Source organism: Fundulus heteroclitus, chromosome 12 (genome assembly GCF_011125445.2).
Source record: "Fundulus heteroclitus isolate FHET01 chromosome 12, MU-UCD_Fhet_4.1, whole genome shotgun sequence".
In the NCBI taxonomy this organism is placed as follows: Eukaryota; Metazoa; Chordata; class Actinopteri; order Cyprinodontiformes; family Fundulidae; genus Fundulus; species Fundulus heteroclitus.
In genome coordinates this window covers 8,117,975-8,142,278 of record NC_046372.1, presented here as the reverse complement: position 1 = coordinate 8,142,278, position 24,304 = coordinate 8,117,975, and the positions used below count along the sequence as shown (strand labels likewise).

At 42.0% G+C, this 24,304-nt stretch overlaps 1 protein-coding gene across 2 annotated transcripts in view; it reads left to right on the top strand.

Annotated features, from left to right (window-relative positions):
* Positions 1–24,304, top strand: part of ptch1 (patched 1) — a 75,663-nt gene that overhangs the window by 15,445 nt on the left and 35,914 nt on the right. For both annotated transcript variants that reach the window (XM_036143876.1, XM_036143877.1), the window contains exons 3-11: positions 13,125–13,314; positions 14,588–14,657; positions 14,770–14,861; positions 15,908–16,106; positions 18,011–18,132; positions 21,081–21,228; positions 22,505–22,636; positions 22,762–22,917; positions 23,964–24,062. In XM_036143876.1, coding sequence (XP_035999769.1) covers positions 13,125–13,314; positions 14,588–14,657; positions 14,770–14,861; positions 15,908–16,106; positions 18,011–18,132; positions 21,081–21,228; positions 22,505–22,636; positions 22,762–22,917; positions 23,964–24,062 — 1,208 coding nt within the window. The remainder of the gene's footprint in view (positions 1–13,124; positions 13,315–14,587; positions 14,658–14,769; positions 14,862–15,907; positions 16,107–18,010; positions 18,133–21,080; positions 21,229–22,504; positions 22,637–22,761; positions 22,918–23,963; positions 24,063–24,304) is intronic.

Genomic DNA, 24,304 nt, shown 5'->3' with positions numbered 1-24,304 from the left:
AGAAGCAAGAACCAAGTTGCAATTAAGGTAGACATTGCTGGTCATAAATATAATATAAAAAGCAACTTATGCCCAAAGCAAAGAAAGAGCTTCAGAAAATCCACATAAAAAGTTTACAGGGAAGCCTCCTGGCTCATTTGAAGGAAAGCATTAAAAAAAAAACCTTGAGGCTGTTCACAAATAATCCACTGTACTGGTTTATGGTGCAGACTGGCACACGGGGCTACGGGTTATAGAATCGCTTACAGTATCATTTTTGTTCTTCCTCTCGCCCTCCGTGTGTTTTCAGCCTCTGCCTTCTGGTCCGTACTCAAGAATGTGTGATTTTGGGATACCTGCAATCATGGGCCATCTTTACAGGAAATGACAAAGAGATGGCTGGCTCAGATTGGCTGCTCAGGCTCATGTCACGGTCTGTTATGGCTGGGCGGTGGGCCAGTCACAAGATTGTAAATCCAGGAGGGTTGGGGGGTGGGGGGGCGGTTAATGCTTACCTGATTTCAAATTTACAGGCATTGACAGGAGATGAGCTTTCCCCCCCACCGCGGGGTTTTATTTCATATAGTTTAACTGCTGAGAACGAGCTGTTTTAACACCTTGCGTCTAGTTACATCGGTGCCCCCCGTTTTAATTGCAACACACATTGCGCACATGCATGTACAACCACAGAAAAATATAAAAAATAAACAATTTTACTGTCTCCGTGTTCTTCCACATCCACCTTCTACTCTTTCTGCTGCCCTGTGAATTCACTGGTGTTGAAAAGGACCTTTTGAGGGTGGGGCTGAGGGGTGGGGGGTAGAGGAGATTGGGGATTTGAATGAAGGCAACAACGTGGAAGAATCTGCCCATTGAAGACTGTGTGAATGTACACCTCGGGCCCAGGAGAAGCTGCATTGGGAGCCAGCCGACTGCTAAATACACCCATTTTAGGAGATGCAGGGGCCGGACAGGTGATTAGCATAATCGGGGGCAAGGGTAGCCATACATATGGTAATGCTCCGGTGGGGTGGGGTGGGGGGTCGTTGCAGCGGTTGGCAGCTGGAGTGTCACATTTTTTTGGGGTACATCTCAGCTTTCTACTCCCCGCTTTTGTTGTATTTGGATCTCTCTTTTTCTGTCATTCTCAAAATCTCCTTTTTGACTTACGTGAAAATCCACGGCAGGGTTAAAGGAAAAGGAATGAGAGAAAAGGGGGGGAATAAGCATGCGAGTAGAGGAGGCGAAGGGGGGGTGGTATGGGTTGTCATGGGTCAGATAGGGTCTCCGCTCTCAGTAAGGCCTTTCATCACATGTTTGTGGCTGTGTGCACACCTGCATTCAGAACTAGTATGTGTACTGCTTCCACAGGACTGCTACAGCTGGTGTGGAGCTTTTAATTCACTCTACTGCTGCAACAACTTAGCAATGGGGCGTTTGATTTGGTTTCTTTTAATATTGTGTTTATGTTGATAGCAGAGGTATTGAAATTCATAGCGATATGATTTAGGATGGATGGATGGATGGATGGATGGATGGATGGATGGGCAGGCGGGTTGGTTCATGGGTAGAGTGCATAGGCAGATGGATGGATGGACAAATGAATACCGTAAATGGATGGATGAAGAAATGGATGGATGATGGATGGAAGAATATGGATGAAGGGATTAATAATGGATGATGAAGACATGGATAGATAAATGGTAAATGGCTTATGCTTGTATAGCGCACGACGACCCCAAAGTGTTTTACACTACAGTCATTCACCCATTCACATGGTGGTGACGGAGGTGTAGCCACAGCTGCCCTGGGGCGGACTGACAGTAACGAGGCTGCCATACATTGACACCACCCGACCCTCTGACCACCGCCAGCAGGCAATGCGGGTGAAGTGTCCTGCCCAAGGCCACAGCGACGGCGACGGTTGGAGCTGAGGAATGGAGCCGGTTACTCACGGGTTACAGGGTGACATCCCTAACTCTTGCGCCCACGCTGGTGGCAAACAACGGATAGGTGTTGGACAAAAACATGGACAGAGGAGGGGATAAAATGTGGATAAAATTATGGTTTTATTGAAAGATGGGCAGACAACTAATTGGCAGAATGCGTAGCTGGATGCAAGAATAAATGGACACCTCTATAGTATTCAAATGACTTAATAATGAACCGTTTTGTTAATAGTTTCAGCATCTTCCATGAGGACAGAAATTTAAACCTTAAAAGTACTAGAACAGAAGTGGTAAAGCCACTGCATGTCTGTCTGCAGAACGTCTCGCAGCCTGAATGAACCACATGCTTCTCACATCTCTGGACTTTCTTTGACTTCATTTTAACGACACAAGTGATCATGAAAAAGTTAACCGAGTTTTGAGAGAGTTTTGTCATTGGCGCAGATCAAGCTGAAAATTGTCCGGCATCTGCTCACCAACTTAACGTTTTGGGTGATTTCCAGTTATAACAGCTACTTAGGCTACGTTCACATAGGGCTGGACGATATAGGAAAAAAAGCATATCGATAACATAGAAATCATATTGATCAATATCAATAATTATCAACAAATTCAAAACATATTTTGAGTGCAGACCTGACCTGACACACAAACACTGAATTCAAATTCAACCCCTTACTCAACCGTTTTAGCAAAAAAGAAAAAACACTTGCTCTCTGAACTGTTTGAAGGGGCGGGGCTTGGTGTCGGAGCGTTCCTGGGTCTGACTTTGTGATTGGTTGGAAAGATGTAATTACCGTAATATTAACCTACATGACTAAAATTAATAAAGAAGGAACACTTTTATTCTATTAAACTTTTTATCGACCCTTTTTTCTATCATCGATATATGTCTATCGATCAATATATATTGTTATTGAATTATCGTCCAGCCATACGTTCACACTGCATGGAAATGCAACCCAAATCCAATCTTTTTGCCCATATGCGACACATATCCGTCTTTTTCACGACAGTGTGATCTGCTTAATTCCGATCTTTTCACCCCAAATAAAATCCGATTTGCGCCGCTTCCATATGTAGCGCTAATTTGGATACGTATCAGATTTTTTTCAAAGCGTCCGTTGTCTGAACGGTCATGTTACATTTTATCCATCTTCCACGTCTCCTGTCTCTCTCTACACATCCACACACAGAAGCAGCAGTTAGCGCTCCATAAAAGACCCTTGGTAATAGCTGTGCTGCTTTCTTCTTACCTTTCTTCGTCTTTCTGTGATGGGGTGTTAATATCATCAGCTCCCACTGCTCAAAAGCTTTCTAATAATAACAAGGAGAGATGCTGGCTGGTATCCACAGGTTTTTTTTTTTTAACAAAACTTAATCGAACACTTTTAGAAACATACACCATTACTTCTGCAGTACGCTGCTCTGTGACGTGTATCCAGCGTTATAACCGAACGTGATTTGTTCATCTGTAAAGTGAACGTAAGCGTACGACCGAAGCATTTTATAAATTCAGTTTATGCCATGCCTTGTGGTGATGTAGACCCGAAGACACGTTGCTAGAAACTCGAACCCTGTGGGTTTGCAATGACAAAGCTACATCAAGAAGTGTTGTATAGGAAAATGATTGAACGTGTTTTTACTTTCAATTCCCCTCAGTAGTTTCAAATCTCTAAAAGTAAAGCCAGATTTTGTTTCATCGTTTGATTGTTAGTTCTTTGGTGACAGCACTGTCATTAAACTGCACCTTTCAAAAGTCTGGTTTACACACAGTAGGGCAATGCAAAAAATGATCTACCAGCAGCAATGATCTGCGTCTTTTCTGCAGTTGAAATTTAAATGTACATGCACCCACTGTCCTTTTTCTGTTTGCTCACAATGCAGAAACCATAAATTAAAGTAGCTTTTTAGCTTGTTTTTAAAAAAAATCTTTTCTTCCCTTGAGCGCTAGCTGGAGCTTTTGGGCGTATTGGGCGTCTGTTTTGCAGTTTGGAGAAAGGTGACATGGTTTTGGAGGGGGGCCTTCTCCGCACCACAGGGGGTTCTTGCTGAGATGGGGCCTAATCCAGCTAATCCATCCTCTGCATACATATGCACACGTGTGCACACACACAGAGACTGAGGTGTGTTTGGCAACATGCATGTACACTGAATACACCAATGCATCTCGGATGTTCCAATGTCAGTAGATTGAAACAAACTCTGCCTGTTTAAAGCAGATAGGCGAATATTTTTAATCAATTAAGAGACAGTGCCATCCCCTCTTCCGTCATATCTGAGATTGCTCCAATAACCGCGTCGCACACACACTTTAGCTGAAGGACTCAGTAGCTCTTGTTTTCCTTGAAAGTGTGAGCTACTTCCGTTGTCTGCCTGAGATATGTTCGTGGGATGGGGCTGTCCTGTTGTGTGTCCTGCATGGAAAAAAAGAGAAAGTTGGCAAGGAGAAAAGGGGGCTGGGCTGGCTTTGACAGAGGGGCCGGGCTGATTGCCATCATGATCTGGCCAATCACAGGGTAGAGCTGAATAAAGCAAAGAGAGAGAGAATGAGAGCAGGAATGAGAGGAGGGAGTCCAGAATTGAAAGGACGAAGGGGGTGATGTCAGTTCCTTAGAAACCTACGTCCTCTCCTTTCATAGCCCACTGCCCCCCATTCCTTCACTTGGAGAATAGGGGAGCCCAGGGGTTAATGTTATGCAACATGTTCAATACCCACACTGAGGGCTCTGCTACAGGGGCATACACAAGCCTCTTCTCTTCTCCTCTCAGTAGTTTCTCAGCAACGTAGAAAATCTTGACCGGAAACTTGTTTGCTTGATGAATCGGTTATTCCAGATTTATATATTGAGCAACATATTTTGTGATTAACCTTTGATCAGGAACCAAAACAGTGCAGCTATATCATATCATATTTCTTGAACTTCTGTTAATATCTATGGCAAGAGTGTAGGTAAAAAAACTAAAATGGGAAAAGTTTTCAAGTTACCCTTCAAATTTTCACTGTCTACAAACGGCTGAGAGAAGCATTATTTCATGATTATGCAAAACATGCAAAGGTGTATATTCTTATAATCAAATACACATTTAACAAGCAACATACAGTACCCCAGAGGGGACAAACCTAACATTCAGTTTGATGCAGTATCCAACTTTGGTCACTAGGTGGCATTTAAATGCATATAATGGCTTTGTACTTGATCTTTCACCTTTGACCTTTTAGAAAATAACTAGATATCACTTACAATTGGGGAACCATTTTATTCAATAAAACTAGACTATTTAGAATGTCGTCATTGTGGTTTTTAACTATTTTTTCTTAAGAGAAAGACATTTAAGGGTGCTTATTATGGATTGCACATCCACTGTCTTCAACTTTTCTGACATCAAGTCAGGGTGAGTGGGGGATGCAGGCATCCCATTCTCCAGCAGCACTTTAGCCTCTGTCAGGTTTTCCTTTCTTTCCATGATCCCAACTTCTTTATTACACCTCACAATTAACTGAAAGGTCCCAAAACAGAATGGGGGGAGGGTGGAAGTCGACCCACCAATATGACATCCCGGATCAAGCTTAGGAGGTAGTCATAAACCCATATTAACTATAAAACATAAGGTTTAATCCAGGACTGTAAATCATGTGATAGAGTACATATCAAAGACACCATCTCCAGCAGAGTCTTTTAAGCAGAGGTGTCGTATCATACTCCAGTGTCCATCCGAGATGTGATTCAGACTTTCAGGTGTTCATATTTTGGCTTGTGTCTTTGTTTTGTTCCTCTTCTGCTTGTGATTTGTCGCAAGATTTTCTTGATCTTATGGCGATTTTTTTTTTTAGGTGTTGTTGGCACACTCAATGAACTCTGTCAAAAAGCTGAACCATACGGGGACGATCGCAGGTGACAGAATTTTGTTATTAGTTGTGTTTCCATAAAGGTTTCCTCATGCGCATTTCAAGTATAGCATTTGAAAATTGATGTTGATGGAAACTGCAACTTTAGAAACAAAATTACATAATTTCACAAAAACATTTTCACCCTTGCTTGAGGTGGTTTTTGACTTCCGAAAAGAGTAAATGCGCTAAAGAGGAGATGTAATTCATTCCTGCTGGCATCTTTCCAGATATTCCCATAACATTCGAAAACAGGGTTGGAAGCAACAATACGTACATTGTGGACCGACAAAGAGACTCGAGCATTTCTTAGTCTCATCCGTGAAAAATGGAAATGCCAAAAGATTTGTTAAAAACCCGCTCCATTACTGATCTGTGGTTTGTACTAGTTTGCAACTTCTACTTCCTGTTTATTACAGCGTAACGTCAACGTATGACGACATCACACTTTGTGTCGTCTGGTTAATTAGCTACAAACCAGTAGAAGGAAACGCGTCTGAGTCGCATTTTCTTTTTTGCAACATTTTAAAAGTGCGCTCAAAATTCGCAAGAGAATTGGATGTAAACATGGCTAGTGATAAGCGGAGGGCGTCATGTCATGTTTGTGTGAAAGACAAGTCTGGGTTACGCAGCAGGCTGCAGTTAACAGCATTTTACCAAAGATACATTTCATAAATGTCTATAGCATTTTTGTTTTGGCAGATAAAATAGACCTACATTTATGAAATATATTTAGTGTCATGTTGTTTGCTGAAGTCTCACTGTCCAGTAAAAGTAGCAGCATGAAGGAACAATAGAGATGCCTAGAAGTTTCGTCCCAACAGAGATAGAAACATGGAGACTATATAAGAAACAGGACTATATAAACAGTATGCTGAGATCAGATCTGGAGGATACTGGAGGTTTCTTTTTGAGGCTAGAGGTGCCACTCGCTGCAGGCCATATAACAAACCCAGGGCATTGAAGCAGCAGTGTATTTTCATACTAAAAAAGGAAGAAAAAAAAAAACACGGCAGGGGGAAAAGTAGTGCTGCTAAAGCAAAAAAAATTAAAGGTCAGTGACACTTTGTTTTGGTCACAGCAGCTGAACTTGGAGCTGAACACCTTCAAGTTATCAACACAAGCTGGGGTCACCCAGTTTTCCTTGGAGGAGGAATATTGGAATATGTGTCATTGAAGAAACACAGCTGTTCGTACACACACACACACACTCGGATGCACATGTTTGCACGTACGCAGCGCTGCGCACACACACACACACTCGCACTTTTTCCTGGTCCAGCTGGGGTGTTAATTTCACCCCACGGCTGTGTGAGTGTTGACCCCAAAACTTTGCAACCTTGTGAAGTGAGGAATTCTTGAACCCTGAGGCTGTAATGTGCCGTTTCCTGTAGAGGAAGACTACATTCCTTTGACTTGTCCTTCGCTGCTCGCTCGCTGTAAACTCGAGGTTTTTTTTTTTTTTTTTTTTTTTTTTTTGGGTGGCTGTCCACAACTTGGAAAGCGTTCCGGCCAGACAGTGAGCTCTTTCTAAGCACGGCCCTTCCATCTTTTTCCAATTAGACCTTTCTTCGTGTCCTCGCACACGTTAGAGGCAGGTTGAAAATAGATGTGCCGCCTTGGTCGCGTGAGTGTTATCTTTCCTTCCTTCTGGCAGTGCACTTGCGCCGAGCCTTAAGGCTGGCTTCGCGTCTGAGGGGCTGAATGCATCGGACAAGTTGACTTGTTAGTGCACATCGGGTCTTAATCAGTTCCATGCATGCGCCTTTGAAAGCAGTTGCTGGTGTAACGTAGCCGTGGAGCTCGACCAGCGCTGGAAAGCATGTCGCTCCAGTTAGGCTCGGCCTGCTATTAATGATGAGTATTATAAACATGCTTTCAGACAGGATCAGATGGGAATGCTGTTTGGGTCCAGCAAAAAAAGAAATCAAGTGTGTTTTCCTAATGCCCCAAGACATGGCCCCCTCCCTCCCAGTTCCATTGGTCTGACTGGGTGGTCCGGCCCAGCAGAACAGGCATGCTTATGTTCAACTTTAATGCCATTACAATGGAGTAAAAACATTCAGTCCGTGCCTGCTGTTGCAGGAATTGAGTCGAATTGTTGAAATTGGATTAAGGCGTAATAAAATGTTACAGAATTTTCACACAGCCAACACTCTTGCTGGACATTTTTCACATATTGCGGATGTGTGTGAGTGTGTTTGTGTGTTTGTGCGTGTGTGTGTGTGTGTGTTCAGGAGAGTGAAAGAAGATGACTATGAACTGCTCGAGCTTTCACTGAGTGTTTAGTCTCTGATGATAGAAGGGCACAAATCCTCTGCTCCTACATCTGGCACACTGAAATGGAAGTTGCGCAGAGACACAGACTCGGTATTAAAAGGGTTCCTAGACTGCTTAAAAGGTGCCAGTTTTGTGAACTTTATTCTTGTTTTATTTCTTCAATTTTTTTCATATAGCTGAAATAATTTGTTACTCTTTGACATTGCTTGTTTTTATTTTGGTGCTGTTAACTCCCATTTAAAATGCAATGAAACCAGTTATTTACACTGTGAAAAATGATATATAATATCAGACAGCCACTGTCTGAAATGAATTTATTTCCTGTTTTTAGGTTAATTAGGATTACAAAAACATCTGTTTGTTTAATGCCATAAATAACAAAAATAAATGAATCTTTCACAGAATGTTTTTTTTAGTAATTGTTTTTTTACATTTGAGTTTACATGCTCAAAGATTACTCATGCCTTTGGAAAATAGTAACCTGGCAAGCCAGATTGATAATGTGGAGCACTTTAGTTTTGCACATTATATGTCTGTGTCTGCTCCCATTGAATCTGTTTGGGGAAAGGCGGGACATTCAGCAGAACTCTCCATGCTAATTGGCCGAAGGTTGGTTTTAGCCAATCACGGTGTCATGAGAAACCACAAGAAGGTAAGCTAGTCAAGGCACTTCTTGCTGTATTTCTTTCAAAGTTGAAATTGCGGATTCTTGCAAAACAGATGTGATAGCAGTTGCGTCCTCCTGCGCTGCCATGTCTTCCAGCTCTTGCTTTCGTAGCACCGGTATGTCCCGCTTTAAACCACAGCACTGCAACGTGATTGGCCCGAAACCGTTTTTGCTTCGAACACAAACGGTTGAAGCCGTAGTGGTACAAGATGGATTCTCGTGTCTTTGTGAACGCACAAATACCGGGAGAATTCATCTTGCAGGCAAGGTTAGAAAAATGCAGAAAAGCTCATATTATGGTGTCAAGGCTTTGTAAGCTTGTGTTATGTTACCTCACCCCACTTCTTTTTAAGGGCACCAATCCTGCTTTTAAATTCTTCTTTTTCCCTTGTGGTCTAAAGTGGAACTGCATTGCTTTGACCTGAATTCCTCGTTATTGTAGCTCCACATGCCCTCTTATTGCCCCTGTTCTGAGGTGCATCTGAGATCAACTCGTTTTGGTGCTGTCTCTTTAAGTGCAAGTGAGGCACTTCGCAACCGGCCTTCAGTTGGCCATTTTAGTAGCATGCTGGGTGATGGTGTGATGAACAACTGGGGATTTTGACTTATCTAATTGTAGCTTCAACATCCTTGAGCTTAGACTATAAATTGCCGTGAGAAATAAAAAGGTTGGATTCGCAAAATTGGTAAGCTGAGGAATCGATGTCCCTGTTTAGCTTCTGTGCAGCAAATACTGTGACGTTATTGTTTAAAAAGTGCAACACAGAAAACTGAACAGATTGAAAAATATGACCCACACAGAATATAAAGCTATCGACACAGTACCTGGACAGACTACACTAAACTTTTCTGTACTTCTAGAGACTCTAAGAACAAAACAAACATTTATGTAAGGGCTAAAAAAGCGGATTTTACATGGTGTATCCCTTCTATCTGGAAGAGTACCGATAGATTTATTTGAATGCAACACCTCAACCACACTACTTTATTTAGTGACATCATGGAATAATCACACAAATCAGCCTCAAAATCTCCCCAATCAGGAGGGCGAAGAACATCCTGGAGTTTCAAGACTGAGCCAAATCTTTCACTTCCAAGGTGAAGCAGATGCGTCTGCACAAGGAAGACTTCAAGATCCTGAAGGATATTGGAAGTTTATCAGGAAGAGAATTGTGGACCTCCACAAATCTGGTTCATCCTTCAGGACAATTTCCAGATGCTTGAAGGTGCAGCGTTCACCGGTTCAATCAGTGAGATTCAAGCGTAAACAGCGTGGGAATGTTTAGACATCCTGTCGTCCAGGAAGGGGCGGGCTCTACGCCACAGAGATTAACATGTTTTGGTGGAAAAATGTCAGAATCAGCTCTGGAACGACTTCCAGCTGGATGAGGCTAGTAAGGTAGGGACACTGTCCGCATTAAAACAAGCCTTGTACCGACGCGGATTGAAAGGCCACTCTGTGAGGAAGAAGGAATTACTCCAAAAACCAACGTATATAAAGCCAGATTACTGTTTGCAAATGCACCTGTGGTGTCATGAAACTGAAGTTTTATTTGGAGAATAGAAATGTTGAAGCTTGCAATAATGAGAACGGATGTTTTGCTGCTGGACGGGACTGGTACACCTCTCCACATTGGAGGCATCAGAAGGAAAGAACATTAGGTGATAATATTCATGCAACATCTAGAAACATCTGTCAGCAAGTTGAAGCTTGGGTGCAAACAGGTCTTCCAAATGGGCAATGACACTAGCATCTAGCCAGATCAGTTATTACGTGTCTTTATGACAACAAAGTCTGTTTTGATTGGATACCAAAATTGCTTGGTTTGCAGCAAGCTATTGTTGGAAGCTGCAACTTATGTACCAGATGTGTCTTAATGAGAAAGGTTTGCGAAATCCCACTTCAAAATACCCAAAACATGCGAGAAGGACTGTAAACATGGTTGGAAAATGTACCGCTGTCTCGTTTTGTTATTCGTCACAGTGTTTGTTTTTTTGAGGATGCAAATAAGTAAGTCTGTCATCCAAGCATTGCAGATATACACAAAATATTTGTGCTGACACAAAATGGACATGGAAATTGATTGAAATGTTTGAAAAATGCTGTCCTGGAAAGTATAACGTTTTAAAATACAAATTTGTTTTAGGATCCTGTTTGAAATTTTAACACTTGTACGTTTGTGTAACTTTTAGATCTTTTGGTCAAATTTCCACTTCGATTGAACATTTAAGACCTCCTCTGTGCAACCCATCTTTGCATATGTCCAAATTTTTCATGCCTATGTATCTGTAAGAGAGACTTTGCCACTTTTTTACTAGGTCTGGGTGGAGCATTGCAGTTTAATACGTAGCCTGAAAACCTGCTTTTGCAGTTTGCACTAACTCAGACACAGGGCTTAGTCCCGTCGCAATACTGGAAGCAAATAAAAAATGAATAAATAAATAATTAGAAAGAGAGCCTCTCTATCAAACACAAACTTAATGTCATAAAATTATGCAAGCTGTATGGTTTGACTCTGCTGACATATACATACATTTTGGGCAGGAAACCTGAGTTGTTTCCCAAATGTGGATTTGTAGGGGTGAAGTTATTCTGCTGGGCTCAGATCAACTTCTAACAAAGATGCAGACCCCATAATGTTCAAATGTGGCTTTATTTCATGAGGAGTCAGATGTTTGAACACATCGCGGTGCTCCTTGCTGTGCAAACAGTTTTTAAGAAGTGATTTCTGGACCTGCAGTGTGGTGGGTTTTGCATTTGCATGTATTTCATGACAGTGTTATACCGTCAAACGTATCCGACCTTGTATTGTTGCCCTTGCTGCTTGATATGTCATGAAAAACCTTTAGGAGTCAGAAATATATCCACGATAAATGCTGAAATTGTGTTCACTCATGTTTAGTGGGGATTACAGGGTTTTCTCCTTCAAGCAGCACCTGATAGGGAGTGGCATATTCAGTCACTGCCTGGCCATATTATTAGGTACAGCATGTTAGCACCCGGCAAGGCCTCCATTTGTCCTCAAAACCGTCCCAGCTGTGTTGGCATAGACAACCTTGTTGAACCCATGCCAAACAGAACCTTTTTTTTGTACAGATTTTGGTTCATTTTGACATGATGGCATCACACAGCTGTTGCAGGTTTGTCAGAAACACATCCATGATGTGAATATCTTGTTCTACCACTTCCTAAAGGTGGTGTATTGGATTGAGATCTTGTGACTATGGAGGACACTGGAGTCCATTAAACTCATTGTCGTGACCAACGAACCAGTTTGAGATGCTTTGAAGTTGTGACAGGATACATTATCCTTCTGGAAGTAGCTATTAAGAACATGAAGAGATCGGCCTCGACAGCAACAATACTTAGGTAGGCTGTGGTGCTTTAATGATGCTCATTAGGTACTGAGGGACCCAATAGGACGTTTCTTAAATGACCTCACATTTGCCCTGAGACAGCCCACTTTCCCAGCTGGTCGGACAAGCCGAGTACAAACTACGATGGCAACAACTGTAATACCAATAATCTTTTTAGATGACAATGTCCTAGGAGCTTCGTTTCAACGTGCTTCACTCGAGAAACATAACGTAGAACAGCCTAAAGCATTGGTTGAAATGTAGCGGCCACACTACCAGCTGAAACTCAAGCTCATTGTTTTTGCAAAGCTGTTAGCATCCAATTTTGATGAACACATTTTGGCTTGAGGTTTCTTTGCGTAGCTAACAAGCTACCATTCCATCATCACAAAGCTGTCTGCAAATTCTCCTCTGACCTCAACGAGGTCCTCTCTTTCTGACCATTCAGCAGGAAAGCTTGGCAGGTGTTAGAACTTGAGCCAGCTTGTGAATGGCTAGGTAACGCCACCTCCAAAACTGCACCTCTCGTGTTGCGTCCCTGCTCTGCGGTGGTCGGTATCTGTCGAAAGTGGTCCAAGGAACAAACAGTGGTAAACATGTCGCGAAGGCACACGCTGATCCGAAAGTTGATTCTGGTTTTGAGAGAAAGCCGTCAGAAAGCACAGTGCATCCCGCACCGTTGTGTATGGGCATGCCCGGTCAGAGTGGCCCCATTCAGGTCAAGACGTTCTGCTTGATCTGTGCGTTCTGGTGGACCTTGTGGACTAAGGGGTTTTGTTTTTTTCATATTTTGTAAAAAAAAATTTGACTTGTTCCACCGACATGGTTTCAGTTGTTTCTACGGTAACATTATATGAATAACAGTCTCAAGGTTTAAAAAACTACATTTGTTGACATAGAAATTTCAAGAGATTTCAGTTACACACTTGCTGGATGTTTAGACATTTGCACGTTAAGGTAAGAAAACGCAGTGGAATGATTTTCTTCTTCTTTTTCCTTCCAGTTGGTGGGCGTGTTAACCAGGAACTGAAGTACACACGACAGAAGATGGGGGAGGAGTCCATGTTTAACCCTCAGCTGATGATCCAGACGCCGCGGGAGGAGGGAGGCAACGTCCTAACGGTCGAGGCCCTTTTGCAGCACCTGGAGTCAGCTCTCAGAGCCAGCAGAGTTCATGTTTACCTTTACAATAGGTAACGCTCCTTTAATGTGCTTATCTTATATGTGTGTAATAGGAATGCAACACGTTAAATCCTGTATTGTTAAAACCCCATGACGTTTTTGCTCAAAGTGTCTTTTAGTTGCATGAATTTGAGCTATTATGAGGCTAAACTGCGAAAAGTTGTTGCTTTGTGCTGAACTCCCCTGTTAAATGTCTGGGAGTCTTATTTATTTCAGAGAGGGAAAGTATGAAAGGAAGTAGATGTCAAGTAAAGATTTTGTGTTGACAGTTGACTATTTAAGACTTTTTTGTCAAATTGGCTGGCAGCATTGTGGTACAAAAGCACGGCAAAAATCTTCTTCCACCTCAACAAATAGTTCTTGTGGGAGAATTTTGAAATCTCAGTAAAAAAAAAAAGAAAGAAATGTTGACAGATAAGTGACAAATGGTTATAAGTCCCCAAGGGTTAGAAGTTTAAAAGGATAAAAAACAAAATTGCAAAATTTGCATAATACATTCTGCACTCCTGTTACCTGCTGAACGTTCTGCTCTCTCTCGCTCCCTTGCAGCCAGTGTGATCAACAGCCATGTGGTAGAAACTTTAAGTTTTCAATATATTCTTAGATCTCTGAATTCACGTTGGCCACTTCACTGATGCTGGCTCCAATCTCAGTACAACCTGGTTGCATTTAAGGTGGTGCGTTTCCAGATCCAAATAAAATCTGATTTTTGAGTTTCCAGCTAGACGGTGATGCCAGAGCCATTTAAACAGAAAGTTGTCACCATCTAATTTCTCTTTTGTTTTGGCATTAAGACCTTCTTAAAATTTAACAAACATAAAAACCTCAGTATATGGGTTAGTTAAATCAGGAATCAGGAACGATAGGTTGAGTAGTCGTCTTGCAATCGGAAGGTTGTGGGTTCAATTCCAGCTTCCCCTTGTCACATGTTGATGTGCCCCTGGGCAAGGCACTTAATCCCAAGTTACCTACCGAGCTGCATATCAACGTATTAATATGTGTGCGAGTGAGTACGATTGGGTGAATGTGGCTCTAGTGTGCAGCGCTTTGGGTGGTCAGTATGACTGGAAAAGCGCTATATAAGTTTAATCCATTTAAAACACAGTTTGTGTTTTGTAAAACCTTTAATTTATTTGCAAAAAACATAAAATAATGGGATTCTTAGTTTTCACAAAATATTGCAAGATTTTTGCTGCATTCTTGTGAAACCATGTATAATCTTTTCTGCACTGAATACATTGTTACACCCAAATGTTCTGATTTCTTTTCTTTTTTCCCCCCCAGGCAATGGAAATTGGAACATTTATGTTACAAATCAGGAGAACTAGTCACAGAAACACATTATATGAATCAGGTGAGACAATCATCAGTTTTCTAGCATTTACTCTCCAGGTCATATGAAAATATTGTCTGTATTTTTCAGCTATCATCTTGTGTAAGACCCTGCTTTGTGTTTATCCAATCAGATAATAGAACAGCTTCACCCCTGCCTTATCATCACCCCTTTGGACTGTTTCTGGGAAGGAGCTAAACTTCACTCTGGAATGGTCTATCTCCCGTAAGTACAATATTTCCTCTGATTATAAACGATTCCCAAATCATTTAAGAAGATCTCCGCCTGGCATTGCACCATGTCACCTGTTTGACCACATCCTTGCAAAGGTTATGGATGACTGAGGAAAAACCTGATGAGGCACAGATAATGGCTTTTCTCTTTGTCAGGTCAGTTGGCAAACTGACCAAAACTAGGTTTGGGGACAAGTCAGAGAACCGAGCTCATCTGCACCGGTTTATAGTGTTAGCATGTGCTTAAACTGCACCACCATGCTTTTGTCTGCATATTGTAGTTACCCCTTTAGAAGAGGCTACTTTGACAGACTCAGCCCATCCAAAGAGACACCACAGAAGAGCAAGTGTGTGTGCATGTGTGTTCTGAACTCGTCCCCTCTGAAGGCTCTATTGTAGTGGTCTCTGGCATGCGTATCGCTGGCAATGGTTTCTCTCCAGCCCTGGGCCTCACGCCATTGTCTGGCCGTTTGGTTGCTAATAGCCTGCTGCTACAGTAACACTCAGCAGACCTTTACCTCTGCATGCAGTAAGTGTGTGGCTTCGCCAATGGTGCATCCATGTGTCCTGCGAGCGTGTGAAAGCCTACCGCTTTGGGTTGCCACCATCGGTGGATGTATTCATCCCTCTTGTGTGTGTTGTCCATTGGTTTAAGATAGTAAATAAGGGTTTTTACTATGTTCTGGTTGGAAGGTTGGGAATAATAACACAAGCCTGGTTAGGCATGTACAATGTAGACTGAATGAGGGATTCAGAGAAAGAAGGATTGGAATGTGTGAGGAAAGAAGAGCGTGGAGAAACAAGGGACGGAGCAGGAAATTAGTTGCTGCACGATGGGAAACCGTCACCGAGCACGGAATCGGTTTAGTTTTGCTGTTGTTGTAAAGCAGCATTTGCGTTTAGTTTGCTGTAACATTTGACAAACAGGAAAACATGACGCTCTAGCTTTTCCCTTTGTATCGCGCTAATAAAAGAAGTTTCATGCATACACGGGTTGAGAGATGATATGCTAACATTTGTTTTTTTTTAACTTTGCAGAGGCGAGGTTCCTAAGCAATGGACTGATTTTGACCCCAAGGAATTCCTTGAAAAGTTACGAAAAGCAAACATTCCCGTAGAAAGCTTTGAGGACATGTTGGAAAAGGCGGACATCGGGCACGGTTACATGGATAGACCCTGTCTTAACCCTGCTGACCCCGACTGCCCTGACACAGCACCCAATAAGAATTCAACTAAGGTCGGTACATGACTGAATGCATCAATGTAGAAAAATGTATGCATGCCTGTGCAACATTAGAAATGCACCAATCAGAAACTAGTGGCTGATCACAATTTATTTATTTATTTATTGCAAAGCTTTGACCTGCCAATACAGATTTTAGCTTGTTCCAATTTTCTATTTTGATTCATAATTGACAGAATACAGAACGTCTGTTGGTTCTAGAATAGTCAAATTTGTATGGTTTTACAAATTTAAGACCGAATATTTAAGGGACTTTCTTTATATTGGTCATTTTCCTGATTAATGCAGTTAGCATTGTTAACCGCTAGCATCCCTTCACAATCCTTGAAGTCTTTTTCCAGGGGTTAGATCTAATTGAAAACAACCAAAAAGAACAACTTTGCTTTAATATTTCCTGCCTTTTTGACATCTCCTCCAGTTGGTAAATTTGCTCCTTTGTAAATGTGAGGAAACGTGCTTAAGGCAGGTATGGATTGCCATTTTGTAGCAGAGGACTCCGCTTTTTAAAATCCAAATCGTGTGATGCGAAACAAGCAAAACCACAAAGGTACAAAATGATGAAAGAGCAAAATGATTCGAATCCTCTCTCTCTGTTTTAGCAGCTTGAATGAACGGCCAACTTGTTCCCATAGAAAATAGCTTCCTTTTAAATAGTTTCCTTTTTAAACAGTTTCCTTTTTAAACGTTGTGCAGCATCTGGCTTCAACTCCTCAGTGATGCTGAAAATAGCTAATGTCAAGCCTTCCGAAGATGGTTGGAGTTAGTGCGATTTGTCTGTTTAGCGGTGAGGTGTGGTGCATTCACTGATTGGAAAAAGATCAGACTTTTGTGTTTCTGACCTCCCAGTCACCAGTCAAGGCCTGTCTACCTGAAAGTCAGCTGATTCTAGCCATCAGCCTGTTGGAAACCAAAAAAAAACACTTTTTTGGCCCGTCAATGCGCTGCAGCTCAGTACCAACAGCACGGGTCAACCAAAACACGTTTGGGTGTGGAAGATGTTATTGAAGGAAGAAAACTTTAAGTTAAAATGAAGCCAGAAGCTGTTTAAAAGGAAAAGGAATTCAATGCAGAGATGTCGGTTCTTTATTTAGGTTACTATAAAAGAGATCTGGTGCTTGCTGAATTGGACTTGGCATACTTTTCAGGCGGCCAAAACACGGTTACTGCAAGGTCTTGAAAACTTCTAGCTTTAGACCTATATCTATGTTTTTGTGCTACGTCTTAGGTTACATTGTGATTTGTTCATTTTGAAGGTGTAGTCCTTCCTTGCTTTTGCCATGAACTTTTTTTTCCCCCTTAAGAATTAAGCTGGCTGCACTTGTTTGTTGTGTGATTTGTAATGTAGGCTGACTACATACATATTACACAAAACTACATACACCATCATGCAGTGGATGCAAGGAGCCAAGTCAAGAAGAGTCTATCCTCACCCTTTCAACTTTCACTGAAAACCTGTTTAAGAATTAGGTTCCTGAAGCTGGCTTTTTATATTTTTTTCAGCCAGTAGAATAAAAATTGTCCTTTTGATGTTATTCACCACCAATCGGTGTAGCATTGCTGTATACCTACATGTAATATTGAAGTTCAGTGAACTAGTGGTTAAACACTCAAGTTGCATACCAGAGCCAACAGTCTTGAATTTAAATCAACAAACTTTCATTTAACTTTAACTCATTTCTAACTTACTGAAACGCGCAAAAAATCCACACCAAACACTGTTGCGATTAGTGCAACTGCTGCGCTATGGTGAGTTCGCCGATCAGAAAAGGATCCGACTATTGAGGTTGTTTGTTTTTTTTTTTTTTGCCCAGGCCAGTAAGTAGCCGATTTCTCTTTGCATCTTTACCGGTTCACATTGACGTTAACTTTCCTACCCGCTGCTTTTTAAACCACCACAGCCGTTCAACGTGGCGCGGGTTCTGAGCGGTGGCTGCCACGGCCTCTCCAGGAAGTACATGCACTGGCAGGAGGAACTCATCGTGGGGGGCACCACAAAGAATGGCAGCGGACCCCTACTCAGGTAACCTACCCACGCCGACACATGCGCAGCTTCACAGGAACACCGCAGGGATTCTCGCGAAGCTTATTCTGGAGACGCTGCGTGTTTTTTGTTCTCCTGCGCTTTCCGAGCGTGCATGTGTGCCGCGTGCGATAAATCTTGCCGTCATTAGCAGATTCCAGCGAAATCCTGAGAGCTCCAGCTGTTGCTGCTCAGCTCTGGCTGCTCCGCTTTGGACACTAACCTCCCTCTGACTCTCTTGTACACACAGGCACAGAGTGATCTATTGCTCCGCTAGTCTGCTCAAATACACATGCAATTTGGGGTTCACAGACTTAATTCCAGCTCAAGCACCAGGTCAAAAGCTTGCGAAATGTGCGGTGTGCAGTTTTGCGATCAAGTCACAACACTAGAAAACCCGAATTGACACACAAAATTCAAATCTTATTAGCGATAAATGGTTTATTTTTGCATTAGAGAAACTACTAGAGGTTTGTGTTTGCACATTCTGGACTTGTATGCTAAACGTGATGGTTTATGGCACCATCACGTAAGTGGAAAAGCACATATGCACGTTCACACACATGCTGCTCGCGGAGTAGTTGGGTGCATTCTTTGTGTTTTGTGGTTGTGTTTTCCTGGCAAGGTTGGGTCATTACAGTGCTGGTGTGTTCCCTGCACATTGTCTGAGTGTGTGTGTGTGTGTGTGTGTGTGTGTGTGTGTGTGTGTGTGTGTGTGTGTGTGTTGCTGCTGTTGGCACTCGCTTTCTACATCTTGTTTACTAACTGCCACCATTACCGTGATTATCACCATACCACAAAGATCACATTCATGAAGGGAATGACAAGCTGATGTCTGCCGCTTTGTTTCGTTGCGTATTGATGATGTGAAAATACACAGACTGACTCGGGCCCTGTTCACAAGTTGCCCTCCAGTCAAGTCTCATTTGTTAATAACTAATCACCTACATTACTTTATTGGCTTGCTAATGCGCTCATTAAGGCTGGGCACTATTTATTATGTCTGATATCATGGCTCTTGTGATCAGGTGCCCCGCGGAGAGGCGTTTCAGATGGAGAACGCTGTGACCAAAGTGTTTTGTCCGTCCCACTTAAAAGATGTAGAGGGATTTTTTTTTCTAGGTCTTGATAGGATTGGTATGGAAAAAGTTGATTCTTGAAAATAGTTTTTGTATTTCCAGGTTTTATTGCCCACCTCATTTAAAAATGTTATCTAACACCCATCCACTCAACTGTGCATCCATCCATCCATTCGTCCATCCATCCATCCATCCATCCATCCATCCATCCATCCATCCATCCATCCATCCATCCATTCGTCCATCCATCCATTCGTCCATCCATCCATCCATCCATTCCTCTGCACCATATATCTTTCTGTCCATCCATCTGTCCATTTGACTGGCTGTCCATCCGTCCATCCATCCATCCATCCATCCATCCATCCATCCATCCATCCATTCCTCTGCACCATATATCTTTCTGTCCATCCAGCCGTCCGTCCGTCCATCCATCCATCCATCCATCCATCTATCCATCCATCCATCCATCCATCCATCCATCCATTATCCTTTCCTCTGCACCACCATATAACTTTCTGTCCATCCATCTGTCCATTTGACTGGCTGTCCATCCATCCATCCATCCATCCATCCATTCCTCTGCACCATATATCTTTCTGTCCATCCGTCCGTCCATCCATCCATCCATCCATTATCCTTTCCTCTGCACCACCATATATCTTTCTGTCCATCCATCTGTCCATTTGACTGGCTGTCCATCCATCCATCCATCCATCCATCCATCCATCCATCCATCCATCCATCCATCCATCCATCTGAGACATCTGCTATAAATCCATGGTGAAGTTGTGTGGTAATTGTTATTTCCACAGTAAAAGGGAACAAGGAAAAGTATAGTCTGAATAATGATTTCATTGTGACGTTATAAATATGTAGGATCCCTGTTTTATTTTGTCTAGCTTACATAAATTCGTTAGTTGCATGTAGTGATGGTGTCTGAGATGTGTTAATTCGGCTGAAACAGATTTATGTCCTTGCCATGAAAAACACCATAAACCAGCTGGGCAGAGCGGTCCTTCTCTAAATGTAAGCTCCATCAGGCACGCTGTGAACTGAGATCGGAGGGGTTCGTTTAGCATCTGGAATTGTGGGGAACAGAGCAAATACGTTTTAAAACCTGCATCTTATACGTATTTACAACAAAACCCCACAAAGCCTGATATAATGAGCTGCCTGGCTGTTTAAAACATGCCCGATGCATTTGAATGACTGCCTGTTTCCAAGAAATGGCTGTCCATGCAAGCCAAGAAATTAAATCCAAATTGTTATTTAATAACTAAGAAAGAATTTTCCTACCTGGCAGGATTGTTCGTTTTTAGTGTTAATGAGATGCGGTAACTTCGTTTTACACAATACAGGAACGGATGTCCATTGTGTGAAGATTTCAGAGATCAATGATAAATATGTTGGATTTTTTTTTTAAAGCATTTTAAGTGAGTGCTGTCTCTGATTTTAGAAGACCTACATTAAAACTCAAATATATAATCTAGTTAATGTATTTATGAGAGGATCTTTGTCTGGGACTGTCTTCTTGTTCTGATTGGTTGGTTTGTTGGTCTGAAAAGAGTCACGTTTTAAAGCCTACATCCACCCCGTGTCAAGGATTTGTCCAAAATGCATCATCTGCATTTGCTTGATGCTTATTACTTGTTTAAATTAAACCCAGAGGCAGATTGTTATGTTCTCCAAACATCTCCAAAAAAATTGGTTTTAACCTGTGCAATCCAGTGAGTTGTTTTTGTCATGTCACTGATATGATGATGGTATTTTCTTTTTTTTTAGCTATCCACCTGCATGTCTGAACTCCATTTTTTTTTATTTCCCTGTCCTTCATCCTCTAAATATTCTTCCCTGTGTGCTCTCCAGTGCCCAGGCTTTACAGACCATGTTCCAGCTGATGACCCCCAAGCAGATGTTCGAGCACTTTCGGGACTGGGATGAGGTTTCCCACATCAACTGGAACGAAGAAAAGGCCGCAGCTATACTGGAAGCCTGGCAGAGGAGATACTCTGAGGTGAGGGCTGGAGGCTCAGAAAATAGGGGGGGTGGAAAAAAGAAAAGAGAAAAAAAAATCTTCCTTAAATCCTCTTACAACCACACAGTAAATCACGAGCCGGATGCAGGTGTACACGGGAAAGGCCTCGCCTAAAGCCTGGGTCCCTGATAGATAGTCAAACCTCTGCTGGTGTGCGGCAGAAGGGATAAAGCTTCTCACTGCTCAGCGGAGAGCAGCGATGGAGCAAAAGAGTCTGGGATACATTAAGAGAGCGCTGGCTATCTCTTCTTTTCTACAGCTTAACTCTCACACAGACACACACGCAGCAAGCCAGAGCTCACGCACAATCACTTTCCCAGCTGTGGCCCCATTGGTGGCTCATGTGTGACATCATCTGCTCTTTGTTTTGGGGGGCCCCAACTCTCTGTTCCACTCAACGGGTGTGTTTGTGTGTGGTATTGATCTTTTAGCTTGGGAATAATTGACTGTAAAATGAATCAGTTAGTGGATTAATTTTCCAGGTTACTTTTTTAATTGTAAGATTTCATCCATCAATATATAGCTTTTTGGTTTACTGACTCAACGCACGTACATTCAAAAAATATACAAGGGCCTTTTTTGTACCATCCCTTTGGTTAAATTACTGTGAAACTGGACCTGTTGTTCTTACACTAGCTCTAAATGCTAAACAAACCGTTAATAATAATATTTATTTCACTTTTACCAACAAACTCAAGGTGCCAAAGTTCACAAGCTATGCTTTTTTTATGATTCTCCAGTCCTCCAGATCTCAATCCAAAACTGATCTTAGTCCAAATGCAACAAAAACAGTGAAATGGCCCTTAGCCACTTTAAAAAAATAAAAATAATTTATGGAACCAATAGATTTGAATTATGTTTATGCATTTGTACTCTGTTATCCAGAGTATTATTAAAGCTACAATAAAGACAATCTGAAAAAACTGAGTCTGGTATTGAACTTTGTAGTGAGAAATGAGTGAGAACCGCATATATTAAAAACAAACCCAAAACAAAACCAGAAAGATTGCGGTGGGAAAAGCTAGAAAAAGGAATCATTTCAGAAAGTCATGTCACTTTTTACTCTAAGGTTTCTTTATTTTGAGGCATCATTGTTTGATCACAACACTTTTAACGGACAGTGAGCTTAAAACTAATAATTGGAGCCCATAAACTTGTGACAAAACTGCGGCTTTAGATTAATTTCCCGAGCTCTTGTACGTCTACACCAATTTCTGCCTGACTCCCGTCTGTTTCATCTATTTTTTTCCTTCAGGCAGTTCTGCATAGTGTGGCAGCGAATTCATCCCAGAAGGTCTTAACCTTCACCACCACCACTCTGGAGGATATTCTCAAGTCTTTTTCTGACATCAGCGTCATCCGTGTGGCCAGCGGATACCTCCTGATGGTAAGAGCTCGGTCATAATTAAAAGCAAAACCTCTCTTTTTTTTTTTTTAAACTCAAATAAATCTCATAGCTATCGGATAAAAAGCAGGGGGAAAGTGGCTGATCGTTTTCCCGTCTGTGCCCAGCTGGCCTATGCGTGTCTGACCATGCTGCGGTGGGACTGTGCCAAGTCTCAGGGTGCCGTGGGGCTGGCCGGCGTCCTGCTGGTGACGCTGTCTGTGGCGGCTGGTCTGGGCCTCTGTTCTCTCCTGGGAATCTCCTTCAATGCTGCCACCACCCAGGTAACTCACACACGCGCGACGCCGGGTAGCTTCCCTTAAGCCGTCGGTTAGTTGGGTCCAGTTATTATCCACTGGGGAAAACAGAGACAGGACCTGGTCCAGTCCCGGTTTCTGAGCATATGTGTTAAGTTTTCCTGACTTTTTTAGTTTGTTTAAATGTCACAGTGAGTGAAGGCCATAAACTTCACCCACCAAAGCAGTGGAGCCATGAGCTCAGTTAGATCTATGAGGATTTTGAGATTGTGCTTTAGGGCAGTGGTGGCCAGACTTCTTGCATCACAAGCCAAAATTTGCCATGGTGAAAATCCTCTGAATGAATTTTCTTTCCAATTAAAATTACTAAATCCTTTTTTATGGTGAATTATTTTTTCTTGTAACATTCTCAGCAATAAATTAAACATGCAGTATTTGAAAGAGACAAAGTAGTAAAGAACCGATTATCGTCTTCAGTCTCAGATGTTTGACCCAGTGAAAGAAAGTTGATGTTTCCTAACTTTTTTTGTTTTCGTTGATCTAGATTCTAGAACATGGGTTCCCAAACTAGCCTGTACGACTTTACTCTCATAATGTTCTTTATTGTTGCGAACCTAATATTTTGACATTATTCTTGTAATTTCCAAAAAAATAAAAATTTGGCTTATGGTCATTGTAGTTTAAAGAAAATAAATTATTGCCCACAGAGAAGTAAATTTTCCACAAAAAAGAACATTTGCTGACGTTTTTTTTTTTTTTTTAAAGTAGCCTTAAATAAGTTTATAGTTTTACTAATTCAAACAGAAGAAAATAATCTGGTTATAAATGTAATTTTTTTTAAAGATAAAAATAAGGAAATAAAATAATATATATAGTTTTTTTCCCCTATGCTTTATGATGAAAAATCCATCAGTCCTCTTATTAAAGTTTATTTTGAGATCGGACAGCATGGTTATCACTGTGAACCTATAAACAGACATTATCACTCAGGATTAAGCCCTTACTACCGGTTGCCTAAAAACCCGAGAAAGATCCTCAGGACTTCACGCCGTTTTGTCGCCGGCCCTCTGCAGGTTCTTCCCTTCCTGGCTCTGGGAGTCGGAGTGGATGACGTCTTCCTCCTCGCCCATGCCTTCAGTGAGACCGGACAGAACAAGAGGATACCGTTTGAGGTGAGGCAAGCATCCACGGTTACGCTGGTCCTCCTCCTTTCATGTCTTATCTCCTCCGCGGAGGAATGTGTGAAAGCCTGTCTGTGCCTGTGAAGTAACATCACACAGCTCATGTGCCACACACTTAGTCCACTTATCTAAGCAACGCTTCATAGCGGGTTTTTTTCTTCTTCTCGTAGCTAATCAAGCAACCTCTTCCCTTTTTTGGCGTCTGTGTTCCTTTGCTCTTTTGTCATCATATT